General features: G+C 49.7%; 8 protein-coding genes across 8 annotated transcripts; 3 read left to right on the forward strand and 5 right to left on the reverse strand.

The window, feature by feature from the left end:
- Window positions 1-354: 354 nt before the first annotated feature.
- On the reverse strand, window positions 355-2,919 carry N7509_008101 (uncharacterized protein; the record flags this gene model as incomplete). The annotated part of the gene is made up of 3 exons (XM_056632738.1): window positions 355-1,567; window positions 1,599-2,880; window positions 2,913-2,919. The coding sequence occupies 3 exons, from the start codon at window positions 2,917-2,919 to the stop codon at window positions 355-357; spliced, it is 2,502 nt and encodes an 833-aa protein (XP_056488289.1).
- Window positions 2,920-2,939: 20 nt separating this feature from the next.
- On the reverse strand, window positions 2,940-3,573 carry N7509_008102 (uncharacterized protein; the record flags this gene model as incomplete). The annotated part of the gene is made up of 2 exons (XM_056632739.1): window positions 2,940-3,185; window positions 3,253-3,573. 2 exons carry the CDS (start codon window positions 3,571-3,573, stop codon window positions 2,940-2,942), a joined length of 567 nt encoding a protein of 188 aa, XP_056488290.1.
- Window positions 3,574-4,144: 571 nt separating this feature from the next.
- N7509_008103 (carbon-nitrogen hydrolase family protein) lies at window positions 4,145-5,194 on the forward strand (the record flags this gene model as incomplete). Its single annotated transcript, XM_056632740.1, has 1 exon — window positions 4,145-5,194. One exon carries the CDS (start codon window positions 4,145-4,147, stop codon window positions 5,192-5,194), a length of 1,050 nt encoding a protein of 349 aa, XP_056488291.1.
- A 205-nt stretch (window positions 5,195-5,399) lies between these two features.
- Window positions 5,400-7,829, reverse strand: N7509_008104 (DNA damage response protein RcaA; the record flags this gene model as incomplete). Its single annotated transcript, XM_056632741.1, has 5 exons — window positions 5,400-7,242; window positions 7,308-7,456; window positions 7,526-7,605; window positions 7,668-7,730; window positions 7,793-7,829. The coding sequence occupies 5 exons, from the start codon at window positions 7,827-7,829 to the stop codon at window positions 5,400-5,402; spliced, it is 2,172 nt and encodes a 723-aa protein (XP_056488292.1).
- A 235-nt stretch (window positions 7,830-8,064) lies between these two features.
- N7509_008105 (Y-family DNA polymerase) lies at window positions 8,065-9,975 on the forward strand (the record flags this gene model as incomplete). The annotated part of the gene is made up of 2 exons (XM_056632742.1): window positions 8,065-8,226; window positions 8,293-9,975. 2 exons carry the CDS (start codon window positions 8,065-8,067, stop codon window positions 9,973-9,975), a joined length of 1,845 nt encoding a protein of 614 aa, XP_056488293.1.
- Window positions 9,976-10,507: 532 nt separating this feature from the next.
- N7509_008106 (uncharacterized protein) lies at window positions 10,508-12,372 on the forward strand (the record flags this gene model as incomplete). Its single annotated transcript, XM_056632743.1, is given in 2 exon segments — window positions 10,508-11,780; window positions 11,798-12,372. 2 exon segments carry the CDS (start codon window positions 10,508-10,510, stop codon window positions 12,370-12,372), a joined length of 1,848 nt encoding a protein of 615 aa, XP_056488294.1.
- A 364-nt stretch (window positions 12,373-12,736) lies between these two features.
- On the reverse strand, window positions 12,737-14,161 carry N7509_008107 (uncharacterized protein; the record flags this gene model as incomplete). Its single annotated transcript, XM_056632744.1, has 3 exons — window positions 12,737-13,136; window positions 13,223-13,809; window positions 13,871-14,161. The coding sequence occupies 3 exons, from the start codon at window positions 14,159-14,161 to the stop codon at window positions 12,737-12,739; spliced, it is 1,278 nt and encodes a 425-aa protein (XP_056488295.1).
- A 1,940-nt stretch (window positions 14,162-16,101) lies between these two features.
- On the reverse strand, window positions 16,102-17,285 carry N7509_008108 (uncharacterized protein; the record flags this gene model as incomplete). The annotated part of the gene is made up of 3 exons (XM_056632745.1): window positions 16,102-16,738; window positions 16,801-17,016; window positions 17,077-17,285. 3 exons carry the CDS (start codon window positions 17,283-17,285, stop codon window positions 16,102-16,104), a joined length of 1,062 nt encoding a protein of 353 aa, XP_056488296.1.
- Window positions 17,286-17,415: the final 130 nt, after the last annotated feature.

Below are 17,415 nucleotides of genomic sequence, written 5' to 3' on the forward strand. Positions count from 1 at the left end.
AAGTGCTGCGGGGGAAGACACGTGACACCCTGTTAGTATAAGCTGGTATACACTGGTAGACACTTATTGCTGTGGATTATTTAATTCATTCAGTATCAATTTAAACCCACTGTTGTATTTGAATGTCCACCAGTAGATCTACTCGTATACTCCTTAGTAATATTACTAGTACAAATTGAATATAAATGTGGCGATCGGGTGGGTCTCCTCACTAAGTTAGGCCCACAAGGCCCGATCCGAAGTATATCCGAGAGACAATAACAACTGAAGTAGAATTGAAGTGATAGTATGAAAGTGTTTGTCAATTCTCTAGACTATATTAATTCACTGCTTCTACCAGTACTAGCCAGCCCACTATATCGCTCTCTCGGCCAGGCGGTCCATACTTTCATCTGTTCCCCAAAACTTGACACCTTCACCACTAGAACAAGTTGCCAACAGCTCTCCCTCATCAGCAAGAAACATGCATGTGATAGATGTTTCATGACAATTCTCAAGTCGGAGAATCTGTTTTCCTTGAACAACATCCCACAGAATAACATCACGGCCTTTCGTGCTAGCTGCCAGAATTTCACCGCTTGAAGAGAAAGTCATAGTCTGGATAATAGGAGACACAACGAACTTCCGGCTTCTCTTGTCAGCCTTTCCATTCAGGTCACGAATGAAGAGTATTGATCCAATCAGGCCATCCGGGTAAGCCTGCGCTGTCATCCTCCCATTTGCTGATAGGGCCGTTACTAGCCCTCGTTCCTTGTCCACCCTCTTCGGTTTGAAGGAACGCCCCAAGACGGAAAGATCAAATTGATATATTCCATCGATGTGATCCTGATTTGAAAATACTCCGAAAACCTTGATGGCATTGTTCAGAGCCACGGCGATTCTTCTTCTCCTGGTCTGGAAAGCAAAGGCAAGAACATTATCATCCAGATGCAGAGTGTTTAGCTTTTGCAATTCAAGATTATGATGGTCGAATACCTGCCAGATGTGGATCTTCTTTTGTCTTGACATGGCTGCTAGTAGAGTGCCATCGTGGGAGAACTGGGGATTCTTCAAGCCTTCTGTCGATGTAATTGCGGTACTGGATCCGTCAAAACTGCTCCAAACGGTGAGACAATTCCCCGATGTGGAGGCGAAAAGAGTTCCTCCATGAGATATAGCAATGCATGAATTGCTCTTGAAGATGTTATCGGTTGATATTCGACATCTTTTGGGAATGCTCCAAACCTCAACACCGGTAGGATCCCCCGAGGCGGTCACTAGACGTAGATTGTATGGACACAAGGATATTTGTCTGTGCCTTTTCGCTTGAATGGGGAGGGTGAATCGATATCCGAAACCACTGTGGGAGGAGGACGATTCCTTTGCCTTTTCGCTGTCACCATTCCCGAAGCCAAATCCAGCCGCGATCTTGTTAACGACACCACTTCTGCTGCCAAATCCCCGTTTGCTGGATTGTGACGGTGACCTTCCATATTTCTCATCGTCTGACTCAATCAATGGCAGCGCGACAATACCTCTATTTGGATCTCTTGATTCATCCACCGTCTGTGACCGAGTGCGGTTCCGACTAGGGGGGGCTAGATGGTAACCAGGAACACAATTCGGTTTCGAGCCTGGTCCTTTGTTCTAGCTCAGACATCCGTGCCTTTGAAGAGTGGCATGCTTCCAGATTCGCATCGTCCGCCGAACGAGATACGAGTAATACCGGTCTTTGACGTATTGAGAGACCTAGGCCACCGATGCCGCGGCTCAGACTTTCATCTAAACTCAAAGACGGCATCAGAGTGTCCGCAAGACATCGCACATCAGGTTCTTGGCTGATAGATTCTCCTGGTCCGTGCATCTTGACTTCATCCTTGAACTCATTTGACTTGAATCCGGGCACGGAAATGGGATCCTCTAGGAATGATTGGCTATGAAATGCCCCTGCATTCTTCATCCCGCTAGCAGGCCGCAATGGCTCAACACACGTTGGTTCCTTATCTTCTTTGGCCTCGGGAACACGTTTCGACTTTGCAAAAATTCCCCTGAGAATAGATTCCGCCTTTTTTGGCGAAGCTCCGATCGCGCTTTCGTTGGAAGTTGTGCCGAGAAGCCCTGCGTGCCTGAGATGACCGGTCCACCACTCTTCCGTAAGCCGATCGCTGGGTGGTGAGGGCTGGGATGATATACTGGTTGCTTGGCTGCTGGAGGTTTTGGAAATATCCGATGAGACAGATGGGGCTTTTGGCTCCCGAGCTAGAGAGCTTTGACTTCTTGTCAAGTCTTCCTCGCCGACCTTCTCTTCCATCTCTTCATCAGGCGTTGGTGATTGCTTTGCACCACTGGACTCGTTTGGGGTTTCCTTCGGAATTATTTCGGGTGGACGAACAGTTGATAGTTCTTCTGTGATTTGTTCTATTGATGGAAATTTGTCTTTGCCTCCTGGAGAAACACCTTGTAATGTCGGGGTAGGTTGAAACAGGGCTTCGGCGCGCGGTAATAGAGGTATTTGCGACAACGGTTTGATCCAAGGATGGAGGATTGCCATTTCCGATGTGAGTCGACTATCAGGGACGGGTCGCATAAGCGATCGAACAAACTCGATCCCCAGCTTGGATACCCCAGCCTCATCCAGAAGAGATGCTGGGAATCTCTCTGGTTGCGTGGTATAAGATGACAGCCGCCCGATCGGCTTAAATGCTGGCGCCTTCGTCAGCATTTGAAAGGTGATCTCACCCAAGGACCAAATATCTGCTGCATATGGGCTCCCCGGCTCGAGAAACCCGTAAAGCTCGGGAGCAATGAAGCCCGTTGTTCCCCGCAATGTTGTTGATGTTTCTGGCGATTCCTCGATGCGTTTGCTAATTCCGAAGTCTGCGATCTTAATCCACCACTCATCTGGTGGGTGGGACTTGATCAGGATATTCTACTTTCCATGTTAGCCTCGGTAGCTATAGCTACCATGTTAGAAAAATGTGGTTGCTTGCCTTAGGCTTCAGGTCTCTGTGCGTAAAATCATTCTCGTGCATCATTTTCAGGCCCTCCAAGATTTGAAAAGTAATTTCCTGGGCTTGACTTTCTGGCAAAGCCGGCCTCTCATCCAGATAGTCGAGCATGTCCCCTAGTTCGAGATACTCCATCGCAATCCAAAGATGTTCGGGGCTGCGGTACCAACCAAAGGATTGAACAAAGCATCGTTCATACTAACAGTTGCACAATCAGCATTCAAATCGAAACTTCAGGTCTGTCAACCCTTTTAAAAGCACGTACCCTCGAATGAGAAAACTTGGCAATCGTCTCGAGCTCGCGATTGAAGTCGATTCGGTGAAACCGACCACCTGTCTCGATTTGCTTGACTGCTCGAACTTGAATGTCACAGCGAGAGCCCTGGGCGCATTCCTCCAACCAAACAGTCGAGTAGCCACCCCCACCGATTCTCCTTTGTCGCTTCCAGTGCTCGGATCTTGCGACCACTCGACGACCAGATGTCGGATCGGACTCATGGTAAGTGTGAACTGTCTCCACACTGCAATCGGGGAGGAAGTGAGTTTCAAGCCTCGAATCTCTTACCAGGTCAGGCAGACGGGTCATTTTACCGATCCGATTCTCCCTAGGTATTCGTTGTGATTCACCACAGGGGCATCGATAATGTCAGATTTAAACCGGGAACCGGGCAGCTGGGACACCCCGCTGGATTTTGGCCCCCGAGTGGTTTGTATCTGTCTATCACCTGATATGCAGCTATTCCCGCAGAGGAAGGATTTGCTTCATCGGTAGGTCTCATAGGTCGATGCGTAGTACTTTTGTTGTTGGTTCCTCTTTATACGGGAGGCGAGTCGATACATCGAATTGCATGTCAAAAGGAGGGGGATCATTCGCAAATTGACAAATACTTTCCTCCATAGGCTAGTCCGGGGCAGCATGTCCTGGAGACTATTAAAAACCAGTCATAATGTTAAGCAAAGTACATAGACGTTCGCAACTTACAACCTTGGAAGTTAGTAGTATGCTTGACATGGATGATTTTAGGCTTTGGAATGCCGCCAGAGCCGCAACACCCGCCTAACTTTATCCCCGCAAAACCAAACTTCAATCACAACTGCGTCTTCCAAGGCTATTCAATCCCCTACTAGTAACCAACTCCAGAATAACGTCTCCCATCATGGCTATCACACGTGTCGCAGCCTGCCACGCTGCACCGCACTTCCTCTGCGCCTACAAGACAGCGGAAAAAGCCATCTCCCTAATCCACCGCGCGTCCAAGAACAAAGCCAACCTAATCGTCTTCCCGGAAACATTCATATCAGCATTTCCAATATGGAGCGCTCTCCGCCCTCCAACGCACAACCACATTTTGTTCCAGCGAATGGTATACCAATCCATCTACGCAAATGGAGAAGAAGTCCAAGCAATCCGGGATGCAACCCGCGAGACAAATACTACCGTGAGCATAGGTATATCGGAAAAGTCGCACGCAAGTGTGGGTTGCCTATACAACTCGAACCTAATCATCGACGCGGGAGAAGTCGTCGTTCACCATCGCAAATTGGTGCCAACCTTCTTTGAGAAATTAACCTGGAGTCCTGGCGATGGACACGGATTACGCATCGCTGATACGAAGCACGGTCGTATCGGTGCGCTGATGTGTGGCGAGAATACGAATCCACTCGCAAGATATTCGCTTATGGGTCAGCGGGAACAGATTCATATTTCATCTTGGCCGGCTGTTTGGCCGACGAGATTGCCTTCAAGTCCCCTTGAGAAAAGGGGAGAGGGGTCGCAGCATTCGGCGAATTATGATAATGTTCTTGCAAATCGGATTCGAGCTGGGGCGCATTGTTTTGAGGCAAAGTCTTTTGGGGTTATGTGTAGTGCAGTGTTGGGTCAAGAAGCTATTGATATGATTGCTGTTGGGTCGAGTTCAGAGGACACTATTCGCCATGCGCTGGAAAGGTCTCCACGTGGAGTTAGTATGTTTTTAGATCCTACGGGTTCGCCTTTGCGCTCTTTAACTGTCGATGACTCGGAGACTGGTGCGCAGCGACCGGTGGAGTTCTTGCAGAATGAGGAAGGCGTTCTTTATGCCGACCTAGATCTTGAACGCTGCGTTGAGGGCAAGCAATACCGTGATGTTGTCGAGGGATATCAGAGGTTGGATGTTTTTCAGTTGCAGGTGAATCGAGAGAGACAAGATCCAGTTGTTTTCAAGTAGTCTTCACATTTGTGGGCACTTGTTCGTAGACTTGAGAGTAAAGGTTCCCAGGTAAATGGCAAGAGGTATGTCATACATTGCATCACAGGCATTGCTCGACTTCTGTGCATAATATATTTGAAGCCTATGATACATTGGAGGCAGAGGTGGCGAGGGTATCGATACAAACAACACGCTGAAATAAAGATGCAACTTAATAAAAATGCTACCGCTTGCGGCGAAATCGGAACTTGGGTTCATCATCACTCTCTGAATCTTGCACCGGGCGAGGTCGTTTCTGGCTGCGACTGCGAGCAAGGGTGCTTTGTGATTCAGGGGTTTGATTGGGGGTAGAAGTCTCTGGCACAGACAACTGGGACCGTGATACTGATCGCTCATTGCGACTACTGGCAGTTTGACTGGTAGTTGCTATTGGTTGTTCTTCTGCTTCTTCCACTTCCACAACGGGCGCTTGCTCAGATGGCTTGCGATTACTGCTCCAGTAGTGTTCGCCGATGTCAAAGTCTTTGCGGGTGACTTCTTCTAGCGGTACGATGACACTTTGCACGCGTTGGCGAGCATGACGGGGTTCTCCCTTGCGCCGGAACCGCTTGAAGTTCTTTCGCCCGTTCCACTGCTCGTCCCAGCGGTCTGATGAGCTTTCCTCTCGTGCAGGGGGTTGTCGAACAGGTAACTCCATCTCCTCGACAATGGCAAGATCGCGAAGTTTTTCCACGTTGATTTCATTCGATAGAGTGGAGTCCATTCCAGCCTGTTGCTGTTTCTCTTCTTCCTCGCGATGTTTACGTGCCTCTTCCAGCACATCTATCTTGCGACGACGGGGTTTGGGGGCAGGTTCTGATTTTATGCGCTTGACGGGAACAGTTTGATCATTACCCATCTCCGCTCGTCGGCGCTTCATGGCCTGTGCACCAGGAAGGAGATCGGACACGGCATCTTGATCAGCATCTTCATTCTCCTCCTCCACTGTTGGCATGGACTGATCTGGATTTGACTGCTGAATGGGCTCGAAATCCATTGGTTGTGTATCGACGGTCTCATCTGGCCCTGGCTCATAGACAGGGATAGAGTTCATATCGAATCCATCATCGAATGTTTTCATCTTGCTCACGTATTTGCGTTCACGGCCTGCTTTGAGGCGCGACACAGGCGGTTGGCTCGGCGCTGGTGGCGAGATTGATGTAGAGGGCTCATCTCGAATCACTGGTGGTGGTGGTGGTGGTGATGGCGGTGATGGCTCTTCGTGCGCCGGAGTAATGGAGACCTGGCTGGATCCTTCTTCATGCGGGAGTGGGCGACATAATGGGCCAGCATCGTTGCTCAAGATGGCATCAAGAAACTCGCGCTGCTCAATCACCCGTTGGTCCGTCATCAAAGCGACTTCATTTCCCACCTCAATAGACCAAGTTTCGTAGTGCCCCTTGGACCGGAAGCGCACCAAGACAACGCCGCCTTTCCCAACTCGTTCATTTCCGACACCCTGGTTTCCTGCTGCCTTTTTCATGAATCGTACAATCTCCGCAGCGGTTGTCTCACCGTCCTTGACCTCATAATGAAGAGCTTTCCCGTGTCCATTTGTGATCGCTGCTTGCAAATTGTCGAATTGGGTCATATCTCCAAACACAAATGTATACTTGTCGAAGATGTTGATGCGATCCGGGTTGGGCGCAAATGCTTCCACGGGGCGACTTGTTGGCTCGTTTCCCGCTGGAGGAAGATGCTCATTTGGATCTGGCCAGGCTGAATCGAAGTCACTTTCTAATGGAGAAAGAGCAGCCTCACTCTCCAAGTCGGTGGGGGTGGTTGCGTATTCGATGGCATCGAGGTATGAATTCTTGACGATGTATTTGCCGTTGATCAAGGCCTGCAGACCTTTCGCCGTGTTGCGTTTATTTTGAACCACGTGGGTGGTCTGGTCAACCAGATATGGGACGATGGTTTTGATATCGAGGGATTCTAGTCGACCGCGGAATTTGGCGAGAGGGTCCTCAGCCTTCATCTCCCTGGAGGAGAAGGAGAAGCTGAGCACGACGGGTTCCCACTTGAGGCTATGATTCGAGATATTAGCCAATGGGAGCGACGCAAGGCGATCGATGTCAGGGAGGCCACTCACTGTAGCGTATAAGCAGCCTTGGCCAAGATGATGCTGTGCTCCGTTCCATCGAGTATGCGCTCGCCGGAGAGCTTCTCACCATCCACAAATGTTCCTTTCGTCGAGCCAAGGTCGGTCACGGTGACTTTTGTCCGGGCGTGTGCGAGGGTCTATCAAAAGTATACAGCGGTCAGATAAAACGATCTATCAAGGCTGAACGAACGGAAGGAGGGACATACTCCATCGCGGGGTGTCACATTAGCCACCTCGATGGACATGTGTTTGCGCGAGACCGAACGGCTTTTGCTGCCATGAGAGACTAAAGATGTCAGCTGTGTCTCCCTGCTACTTTCAACAGTAACGAGGAGAATTGCAACACACCGCCAGGCTCGTCGGTCCTACCGAAGAGATAACGCTTCCCAGGTCGGAGCCATACGCGCTTCCCTATATAAAGAGTCAGTCCCTCCGCGGTCGCTTATCATTTTGGAGCATCTGCAAGGACTGACCATTCAGAAACTCTCCCGTCGACTGCAAAATCCACATTGCAGCATCCCCGGGTGATTCACCTAAGTGCGACTGTAGTTGAAGTGAGCCAAAGTGCAAGTGCAAGTTGAAGTTGAAGTTGGCCGCGCCAAACGCGAAAGCACGTGACCGCGTCTGCCTGTTTCCCTTTTTGGCGCTTTCCACTTTCCATGGGAGCCTCACATTTCTTCTTCTTCTTCTCTTCTTCTTCTCTTCTTTACTTTCCTTATACTCTCATCTCCTCTATTCATGGCAAATGGCAGGCGAATCAACCGACCGAGTGGTCGACGAGGACAATGGCAGTGGGCATGACAAGAACAACGACAACGACAACGACAACGACAACGACACTCTCAGGTATCAACTGCTGGGCCCCTCTTTAACCAAAGCGGGCCAAGATGCTGTAGATCAGCAAAAGGTGGGAGAAAATTCTCGATATTCTTAGGATATAACGGAATATAACGGAACTGACTAACCATCGCAGGTGTCTGAGATCATCTACAATGCCTCCAAAGGCTCCAAGTTCTTCAATCACGAACAGGAGCGTGATCGCAACCAGACCCTCAAGATCGAGCGTATCGCCGCAGAAAAGGTCCGGTTGGAGAAACTCGATTTGAGTCATGACTTGCGCCGTGCGGATGAGTATCTCGCGGAGCTAGAATTGACTCGGGATCTCTCCCAGTACGTCATTCATGTCGATTGCGATGCCTTCTTCGCCGCGGTTGAAGAGCTCGATCGACCGGAATTGAAAACTGTTCCCATGGCCGTCGGAAAAGGTGTATTGACGACCTGCAACTACGTGGCCCGGAAATTCGGAATTCGTAGTGGTATGGCCTCGTTCGTGGCGAAGAAGCTATGTCCCCAGTTGGTCCTTCTACCGTCAAATTACGATAAATATACAGCAAAGGCAACCGAAATCCGCACAATTCTCGCGCAATACGATCCTCTTTTTGAAAGTGCCAGTTGTGACGAGGCCTATCTCAACATCACAGCCTACTGCGATGAGAATCAAATGGACCCCGAGGACGCAGTCCAACGCTTGCGGGCGGAGGTCTTGGAAAACACCAAAATCTCCGTGTCTGCCGGGATTGCTCCTAATGCTAAAATTGCCAAAATCTCGTCCAACATTAACAAGCCGAACGGCCAATTCCGCGTGGCAAATGAGCGAACAGCAGTTATGGAATTCATGCAGTCATTACCTTGCCGCAAGGTGAACGGTATTGGGCGAGTCTTCGAGCGAGAGCTAGATTCTATTGGTATCAAAACCTGTGGCGACATATACCCTCACCGAGCTGTACTCACCAAATTATTTGGCGAAAAGGCATTTCAGTTCCTGGCTCAGTGCTACCTCGGCTTAGGCCGGACGAACATCGAGCCAGTCGAAACACACGAGCGCAAGAGCGTGAGTACGGAGACCACCTTCCATGAGATTGGAGACAAGGAAGAGTTGCGAGCCAAACTCCGCTGGGCGGCCGAGGAGATGGAAAAGGATCTGACGCGGACCCAGTTTAAGGGTCGGACGTTATGCCTCAAAGTGAAACTACATACGTTTGAAGTTTTGACACGCCAAACCGCACCTCCGCGGGCGGTCTCCCAAGCGAAGGATCTCTATACATACGCACTTCCCATGCTGATCAAGTTGGAGAAGGAGATCCCCGGGATGAAGTTACGATTGTTGGGGCTGCGGTGTTCGAACCTGGTTACCACGAAGAAGACCGGTCTAAATTTCTTTGGATTCACTACACAGCCGAAGTCACCCACTGTGGAACCACCGGAGCCGAACAAAGAGCATGAGATTGGAGCAGAAGAAGCGTTTGAAGCGGCGGCTCGGCAGGAGGTGCAGGACGAGATGAATGACCTGGAACAGTTGAGCCAGGAAGTGGTCATCCCAGGCCCGTCGACCCCGACTACCGAGGCTGGTCCAGTTGAGGAATCGCCGGCGCAATGGGAATGTCCGATTTGTAGTAAACCGCAAGTGGCGGATGATCGCGGGTTCAACGATCATGTGGATTTCTGCCTGTCGCGTCAGACGATCCGTGAGGCGACACAGGATACTCATTCGGTTGTGGATGAGCCGTCCCTTGCGACAGCAGCGAGTCGCAAACGGAAGCCTGTCAATACAGGGGGGCAGGAGGATCCACGACAGAAGCGATTATTCTTCCGTTGATCATGGCTGCAGTACTGAGTACTCGTATATACTAGAAGGACACCCCTGTTCTGCATGCTGCGCCGATCTTCCCCACGCAGGAACAGCGCGGCCGGCATACAGTGGGATTCAGCAGCAATCAACACAACACAACACAACACAGCGTGTTCAGGCAGAGTTCAAAGCACAAGCAACGAAAGAACCAGAATTATCGGCATCTGATTGCTAATAAATATACCAATCAATCCCATGCGATCAATCTGCAATATCCAATATCATGCAATAACGAGGATATCCCCACTTCATTCCTCGCGTTGCGGTGAAGGGCGCCCTAAACCTTTTCGGGGTTTGTTTTCTCCTTCGTCAACTTCTTCGTCATTTGCCAAAGCTATCTTTACCACTGGACTTTGCAGTCTTGACCACTGGACTTGGGACTCTGTTCTCTTCTATCAGAATAGCAGGGACTTCAGTTTCTCTGCCTTGACCTATTCCCTCTCTCTCCCTGTCCCCATCTCCTTCTCACCCTCCGCCATGCCCCCCGCAATGCCCGATCATGACCGATAAACAAAACAATCATGGCTCCCTCGCCAAACCATTCACCCCCACGCTCAGCGCGGCTTTTCACCGCACCAACCGCGCGCCTCTAACGCCCAAACTCGCCAGTCCAGGCCCCGGCCATCCTGCAGCGCGCCGTCTTGCCAATGACCAACAACAACCCTTTACCCCTTCCAAAGATGATTCCCCCGCCGTTCCTTCATCCCTCCTCAGCGCCAACGTTACCCCACGATCAGGTCCACGAACCACTCGCCGTGATGCTACTTTTCCCTCTCCAACAAGTACCTCGCCGGCCCCGTCGCCACAGCCTTACACCCAACCGCCGGTCGGGTTGGGACTGGCTGCCCCTCGTCGAACAGAACGCAGCCCTGCTCGCGGGGTGAAGCCGGAGCAATCGAGAAGCTTGAGAGCAAAGACTCTCACTGCGGAAGGACAACAGCTATCGCGTCCAAATTCATTCACGGATATGGCAGGGAGCTCTCCTCGATTCTTTCATGCCTCCGACGCCGGCTCAACAACCTCCTCCGAGGTCGATACCTCCCGCCCGAAGCCTACCAAGGCCCCTTCAGTTGCAAGCTTCGTATATGCAAACGGCAACCAAGAACGACAGACCGCGTCTGTTGAATCTCTACCTACATCCTCAAATGGTCGCCGTTCAGGGGGTCCAGGCAGTCTTCCACGCCCCGCACCTCCTACTAGGCCCATGGCCTCACCCTCACCACGTCTCCGATCTCCTCGACCATCCGACGCGACGTCTCCTCCTCTATCCGAAAAACAAGTCTCATTCAGTCCTAATATCGATCACGGAATAGAGAATGTCTTGCACGGATTCTCCCCTTCGCCAAATTATCATCCCGATCGACAGAACTCCCCCTCTCTCCCACTCCCGCGACACCGAAAGTCGTCCAGTATAGGCTCTTCAAGCCAAGGCACATATGATGGCCTGAAAGCCAGCCCGATCATCGTGTCAAGCACCTTCAACTCCGAGAACACTCCACCGATGATGTCTGACCAAATTCCAACCCTTCGTCCCCGCGTCTTCAGCAATGGCTCCTCTGTCTCGAACGATCCACTCGCCCATATGCCTATGAGCCCCGGAATACCACATCTACCCATGTCAATGAGCCCGAGCAATCCGCATTTGTCAAGGCCAATGAGTCCTGGAAAGTCGGAAAGTGGTGGCGAGGTGCTCAATGCGCGGACGGAGCGTAAGATCATGGACTTGGAAATCAGCAACTCTTCTCTTCTGGCTATCAATCGGACTCTCGAACGTGAGATGCGAAAGCAGAATGCCGAGCTTCGAAGGTTTCGCCGTCTCAGTCGATCGGGACGTCTTTCAATGGCCCCATCGACCCGCTCATTCTCGGGGTGGCGATGTCAACTACCAGTGAAATGGATGAAGAAGCCAGTGAAATGTCCTCGGACATCTCGGACGTGAGCGATGAAGATTCTGTTGCGGACGAAAACGATATGAGCGCCGACTCTCTCGCCGAACACGACGCCAAACACCGCGCACACGACGAAAAGAAATTCATGCTTGACCTCGCCAAACACCAGGAACTTCTAGTCGACAGCCAGAAAATGAACCAAAGCCTGAAACGATGCCTGGGCTGGACCGAAGAACTCATCAAGGAAGGCCAAAGAGCCCTTCAATATAGTGTTCATGTTCAGGATATCGAATTGGGCGGCCGTGTTCTTGCGCCAGAAGAGCTGGGCGAAATTGGCCCAAGTGGACGTGCTCTACTCAGCCCATCTACCGAATTCTCCGTTGCTTTCCCATCCAACGACACCTCCTTTGATACATTCTATGAACCCGACCCTGCTACACTCCCTTTGCCTTCGTCTCCTGGTGGGACGGACTAGCCTACTAATTTCTTGCACCTTTTCCTTCACTTCTGCCATTCTGCCAAATACCCTTCATTTGATGCGATCTTCCATGCGTTGTGTCTAGACATACCCTCTTTCGGTTTCAACCGCATATACCCTGGCCGGCTTCCCTTCTTTGTGTTTGACTTTTTCAGGAGATGAGCGATAGACTTGGGGCATCTCATTATACATGGCCACCACCCTTTTTGATCTTGTGATAAATACCCGATGTGCAATTCTTTATGTACTAAATATTGTGATCTACGCCTTTTATGCTCTCAGCCACGGTACTCATACCACGATCGCCAATGCATTCATTTGAAGCTAGTTTAATTTCATCACATCATCAACGCACTCAACATTACGGAAACGGATTCTGTCCCATGCGCTGCGCCCGCAGCTTTTCTCTCATGTCAATGACTTCTTTCTGACCCTTTCCCTCAAAATACCTCGGTCCGAGTTCAGCAGTACGGTATCCCTGAGGATAATATTTATCGCCATCATCACCTGGCAATGGTTGTCCTAAAGCCCACTTGAACCACGCGACTGGCCCCCATCGATTCCAAATGGTAGGTTGCACGTAAAATGGAGCACCTTCGTAGAAAAGCACAAAGTTCCGGCCGTGTTGATTCGGCTCTTCGGTAAAAACATCCAAGCGAAGGAAACTTGGGCGTGGAAGGGCCACATAGCGAAGCGATAACTTGCGAATTTGGAATGCCAATGCGAAGAGTGCGTTGAAGAATGCTGGCGGTGGTGTCATCCTGTAGAGATTTGTCAATAAATCAATACTAAAAGTAGCACTGCAGCATGTGGAGAGAGTATCTTTGGTGAGGAAGGGAGTCGATACATCATGGCATTTCGCAACCTCTCATCCATCAAGAATGAAACAAAGTAAACCCCAAGTGGCTTCATAAACCCAGGTAAATTATAGACCAACACATCAATCGTCTTATCCGCAATCTCCCTATTCCGCTCATGAGGCTTCATGTATCGCACCTCATACTGATGACTCCAAACACTGATCTCCTCAAGCCAGTGAATGCCATCCTGGAAGCCAGACTTTCCAGATGGAAGCTTTTCATAACTGATATCCAACGCATCACCAAGACTCTTCCAGTACGTTCCCACAGCCGCGCGTTCCATTTCACTCATTTCCCGCCACTCATATAGCGACGCGAATCGAATCGGCTCTGTTGCGAACAGACTGAGCGTGTATAACATGTCATCATCGAGAATCTTGCCGCTAGCTCTGTATCCCTTGTGCAGAAACTTTGTTCTGGCGATTGCTGTTTGCGCCCGTTCGGAGTGCGGGTCGAAGGCCATGAATTCGCCGATTAGAGCGCCGGTGTCTGCGTATCGCTTGAATGAGGTTGCCGAGTCGGAAAACTGGGAGGTTTTCAGAAGGAGGGTTGATATGCTCGGAATACCATAGGTCTATAGGTTTGTTAGATCGGTTACATGTTGGATAAGGGGATGGAATTTGGTGGTTTCTTACGCGAAAGAGGGCGAACTGCAGTGATTTCAGGACGATGAATGGAAATTCCATTTGGAGGATTGTCTTTTGGATTGCCCATGCATCGTGATGGGTCATTCTGGACATGGAATCGCGGGTCTTGTAAGAGTATTTGTTTTGAAGGGCCAAACGGCGTTGGAATCTTAGTGATGAGGCTAGGAATATATAGGCGATTACACCTAGTGCACCATATAGTAAACGTTCCTTGGTGGAGAGATCAAATAGTTTGTTGAGCATCGGACTCTGCATGATCTGCGACATGACAGAAGCCATTCTCGCGATGGTTTGGAGATTTTAGATTATCAAACACTCGCTCTTGATTCGAGAAAAACAGCGTTGGGTGAGACTACTGGCATTTTATATGGATATTTCCTTGGTCTTTGATATATGACTTGGTGTATACTGGTGCCACTTTCTTGGGCCATCCTAACTGTCATCGGCACAATAACCAGTCGTGAAACCGTAAATAGTCATCTAAAACGATGCGCGGACCGAGGAGACTGTCTCTGGACGCGGGTAGCGAGGGCAAATTGCACCCAAAGTGCCACAATCATAACTGCCTGGCTGCTGATCATCAACCTAAAAAGAGAATTCCTCTCTATTTGGGTATATTCTATTCAACAGCGCCTTTCGGAAGTTCCACCTTGTAAGAATAAAAGGTGGCGTGAGCGTTCCCAGCAATGTATAGCCGAGGTCTACCCAGCCTATTTGGGCATAGTATCTGCAAAAGCCTAAATTGTACACGGATGACGACAGAAAATCCCTAGAATCTGGACCTTATGTCCGCATAAGGCTGACAGTATTCGGCGAATCGGTCGGAATTCTTCAATGCCGGCATCGTACGACTGAATCTATGGATCGAAGCTCGGGTGAAGAATGCGGGCAGGCGGGGAGATCTGCAATTATCAATCGAATGCAGTGGATGATCAGCGCCGACAAGCTGTGATTATTTGCGCGTGCTCTCGTTGGTCCGGTGGTCCACTTCACATGTGATTTTTTTTTTCGTTCGCTATGCTCATTGGGATTTATGCTCTGCTTGTGATTGACACAATCTTCACTAGTATATGAGACAAAGTCTATAGGTACTAGTTATGGAAAAATAAAACATCTTAAATTCCGACTTCAAAGTCGCTTCACGTTCATGTCCGTCGACTTGTAGTATTCAAATATGCTACTGCCTTCCAAATTGAAGACCCTGGCGTCAATCTTCAACAAATCTGCCAAAGGCTTCAGGTTCACTGTCGCGTAGGCGAAGGAGTACCTCGAACCATTCTGACTCCAGAGGTCGTTTCTCCTCGTCATTTCTTCCCGATAAGCAATGATTGGGAGGTGTGCATCCAATGAATCCAGCGGATATTGCAAAAGATTGGCAAATGAGGGTGCCCAGTGGATAACCAAGCAATTTGGCAATGGAGTATCCAATAAGTATTCCACCCAATGCGCCTAGGCGCGGAAGGCCGTGAATCCATCTGCTATTCTCACCTGGTATTATTTCTTTAAAGATGGGACGAGATTTCGACCATGCTAGCAAGATATTCTAGTACCGGGAGATATGCGCTGTAATAGTACCTGGGCTGCAATCATTCTGAGCGAAGGATTCACTCAGTGCAATGGCGCGAAACTCCTCGCAGGAGATATTGCTGAGAACTTCAATCGCTTCAGAAATCTGCGCATCGCTGGAATCGACTTCGTTCACGTGCGGGAGAGAACTCATTTCGGAAGAAGTGTAGCTACCAGCAGTTGGTATGGTAGAATTGCGGTTTGTCGTTGAACTTGAAGGGTATGAACTACGACCCTTATATCATATTAACAACAAAGAGATCAAAAGAACTTGGAGGAGTCATAGAATCGCTTTCAATTGACGGCTACCACCCTGTCTACTGATGTATAACGACTGCTTGAAGCTGCAATGGGCGATCAATTTATGAAAGAAAATTGGTTGATTTAGGTCAATAACAAACGGGGTCACCAATAGCTCGGTATCAAATTTTCACGCAGCAGGCTTCTTTCTTGCAGGTCACAGACAACTTCAAGTTGAACTTTCGTGAGCACAGAGGATGATTGCATCGAGACAGTGCTTGATATTGGAGTGTTAGGCCACTTTCTTTTCAGTTTTCAAAACTGGACCCATAATCAAGGGTCGAAATATTTATTTTGCAGTCTTACATACTAAAAAATAGTTCAGAAAAACGCAAACCAGCAGTATCTTGCCACTATGCAGCCACTGTCGTCTGTTTGATAGCTCCCGATGGGCCCTTAATGTAAGGGATACCAGTGAGCTTGAACGCTCTTTCGCTGAGAACTGGATCATTAACCGGGCGATCTCGGTTATGAGGATCCTCCTTGCCGTCACGCTGAGCCACGTTTGAGCCGGTGTGCTTGGCATTTGGCCAGTGTGTCGTGCCAACACGACGATCAAAGGCATCCTTCTTCCGCAGGAGGTCATCCTGTGTAGCATCTGCCACCGGCATGAAACATGTGTAGATGGCAAAGCGAGGCTGACTGTTTTTGGGGCTGAGGTTATAATGAGGAGTACGCGAGTCCCACAGAAGAAGATCGCCTGGCTCGGCGGAAATCTTCTCCCATGTGCATCCACGATCCTCAAGCCACTTCATACCACGCTCGGTGAATCCGTACCATTCAGGAGTCCAGGCGGGAATTCGCTCTTCGTCCGCCATGTCGCGGTGGAATTCCTCAGAGAGAAGGTGTCCACCACGGCAAACGATGAGGCCTCCATCATCAGGTCCATTCGGGAGAAGGTTGACAAGACCTTGCATACAACGGAAACCGTGCTTCTCGGGATCCTGGTCCTGGTGAGGCCAAGGCTTGTTGGGGGCAATATCGGTCCGGCTTATATCACACTTGTGTCAACTAATTACGTCTCGCGAATAGGGATACTTGGGATGTCATACTTAGGGAATTGGAAATTGACCGCGTCAAAGGAGACAATCAGGTCTTCATCGTCGTAAATTTTCTCAAAAGCACTAACCACACCAGGCTCACTGCGAATTCCCCACACAAAGTCTTCATGGGGAAGGCCATAGTGAAGGCACATTCCCTTCTCATTAATAAGCGGAAGCTTGTCCTTGTGTACAGTGGATAGGTCATTGCGGTCGAAGCCCAGATTGCTGTCTTTTTATTAGTATCCGAGATTATGAAACCCCAAGATCATGATATACAGGACTTACAAGTTCTCCAACCATGAGTACATCTCCTCAGAGTATTTCACGGCCTTCTCGAGCGGAATGGCACCCTTGACGATAGCAAAGCCGTCGCGAGTAAGATCGTCACGGAAGTCGCCATAGTGTTGATCCGTACCATCGACGCGCATGCGACCATTGCCATGCAAGTTGGGATTGGCTGAAGCCGCCTGAGTGAAAGTAGCGGTTGATGACATCTTTGCTGCAAATTTGGTTTCAATTTTGCTTTGTCGTGCAACTTTCTTCCAATGTATCTTAGATGGCAGCCGTGAAATAGACCGAAACGCAAAAGCTCTTCGCGTCGTTTATAAGCAACACTCGCTTCGA

Source organism: Penicillium cosmopolitanum (assembly GCF_028827165.1).
Source record: "Penicillium cosmopolitanum strain IBT 29677 chromosome Unknown utg000008l:1.0-4398992.0:1.0-4402845.0, whole genome shotgun sequence".
NCBI classification, from domain to species: Eukaryota; Fungi; Ascomycota; class Eurotiomycetes; order Eurotiales; family Aspergillaceae; genus Penicillium; species Penicillium cosmopolitanum.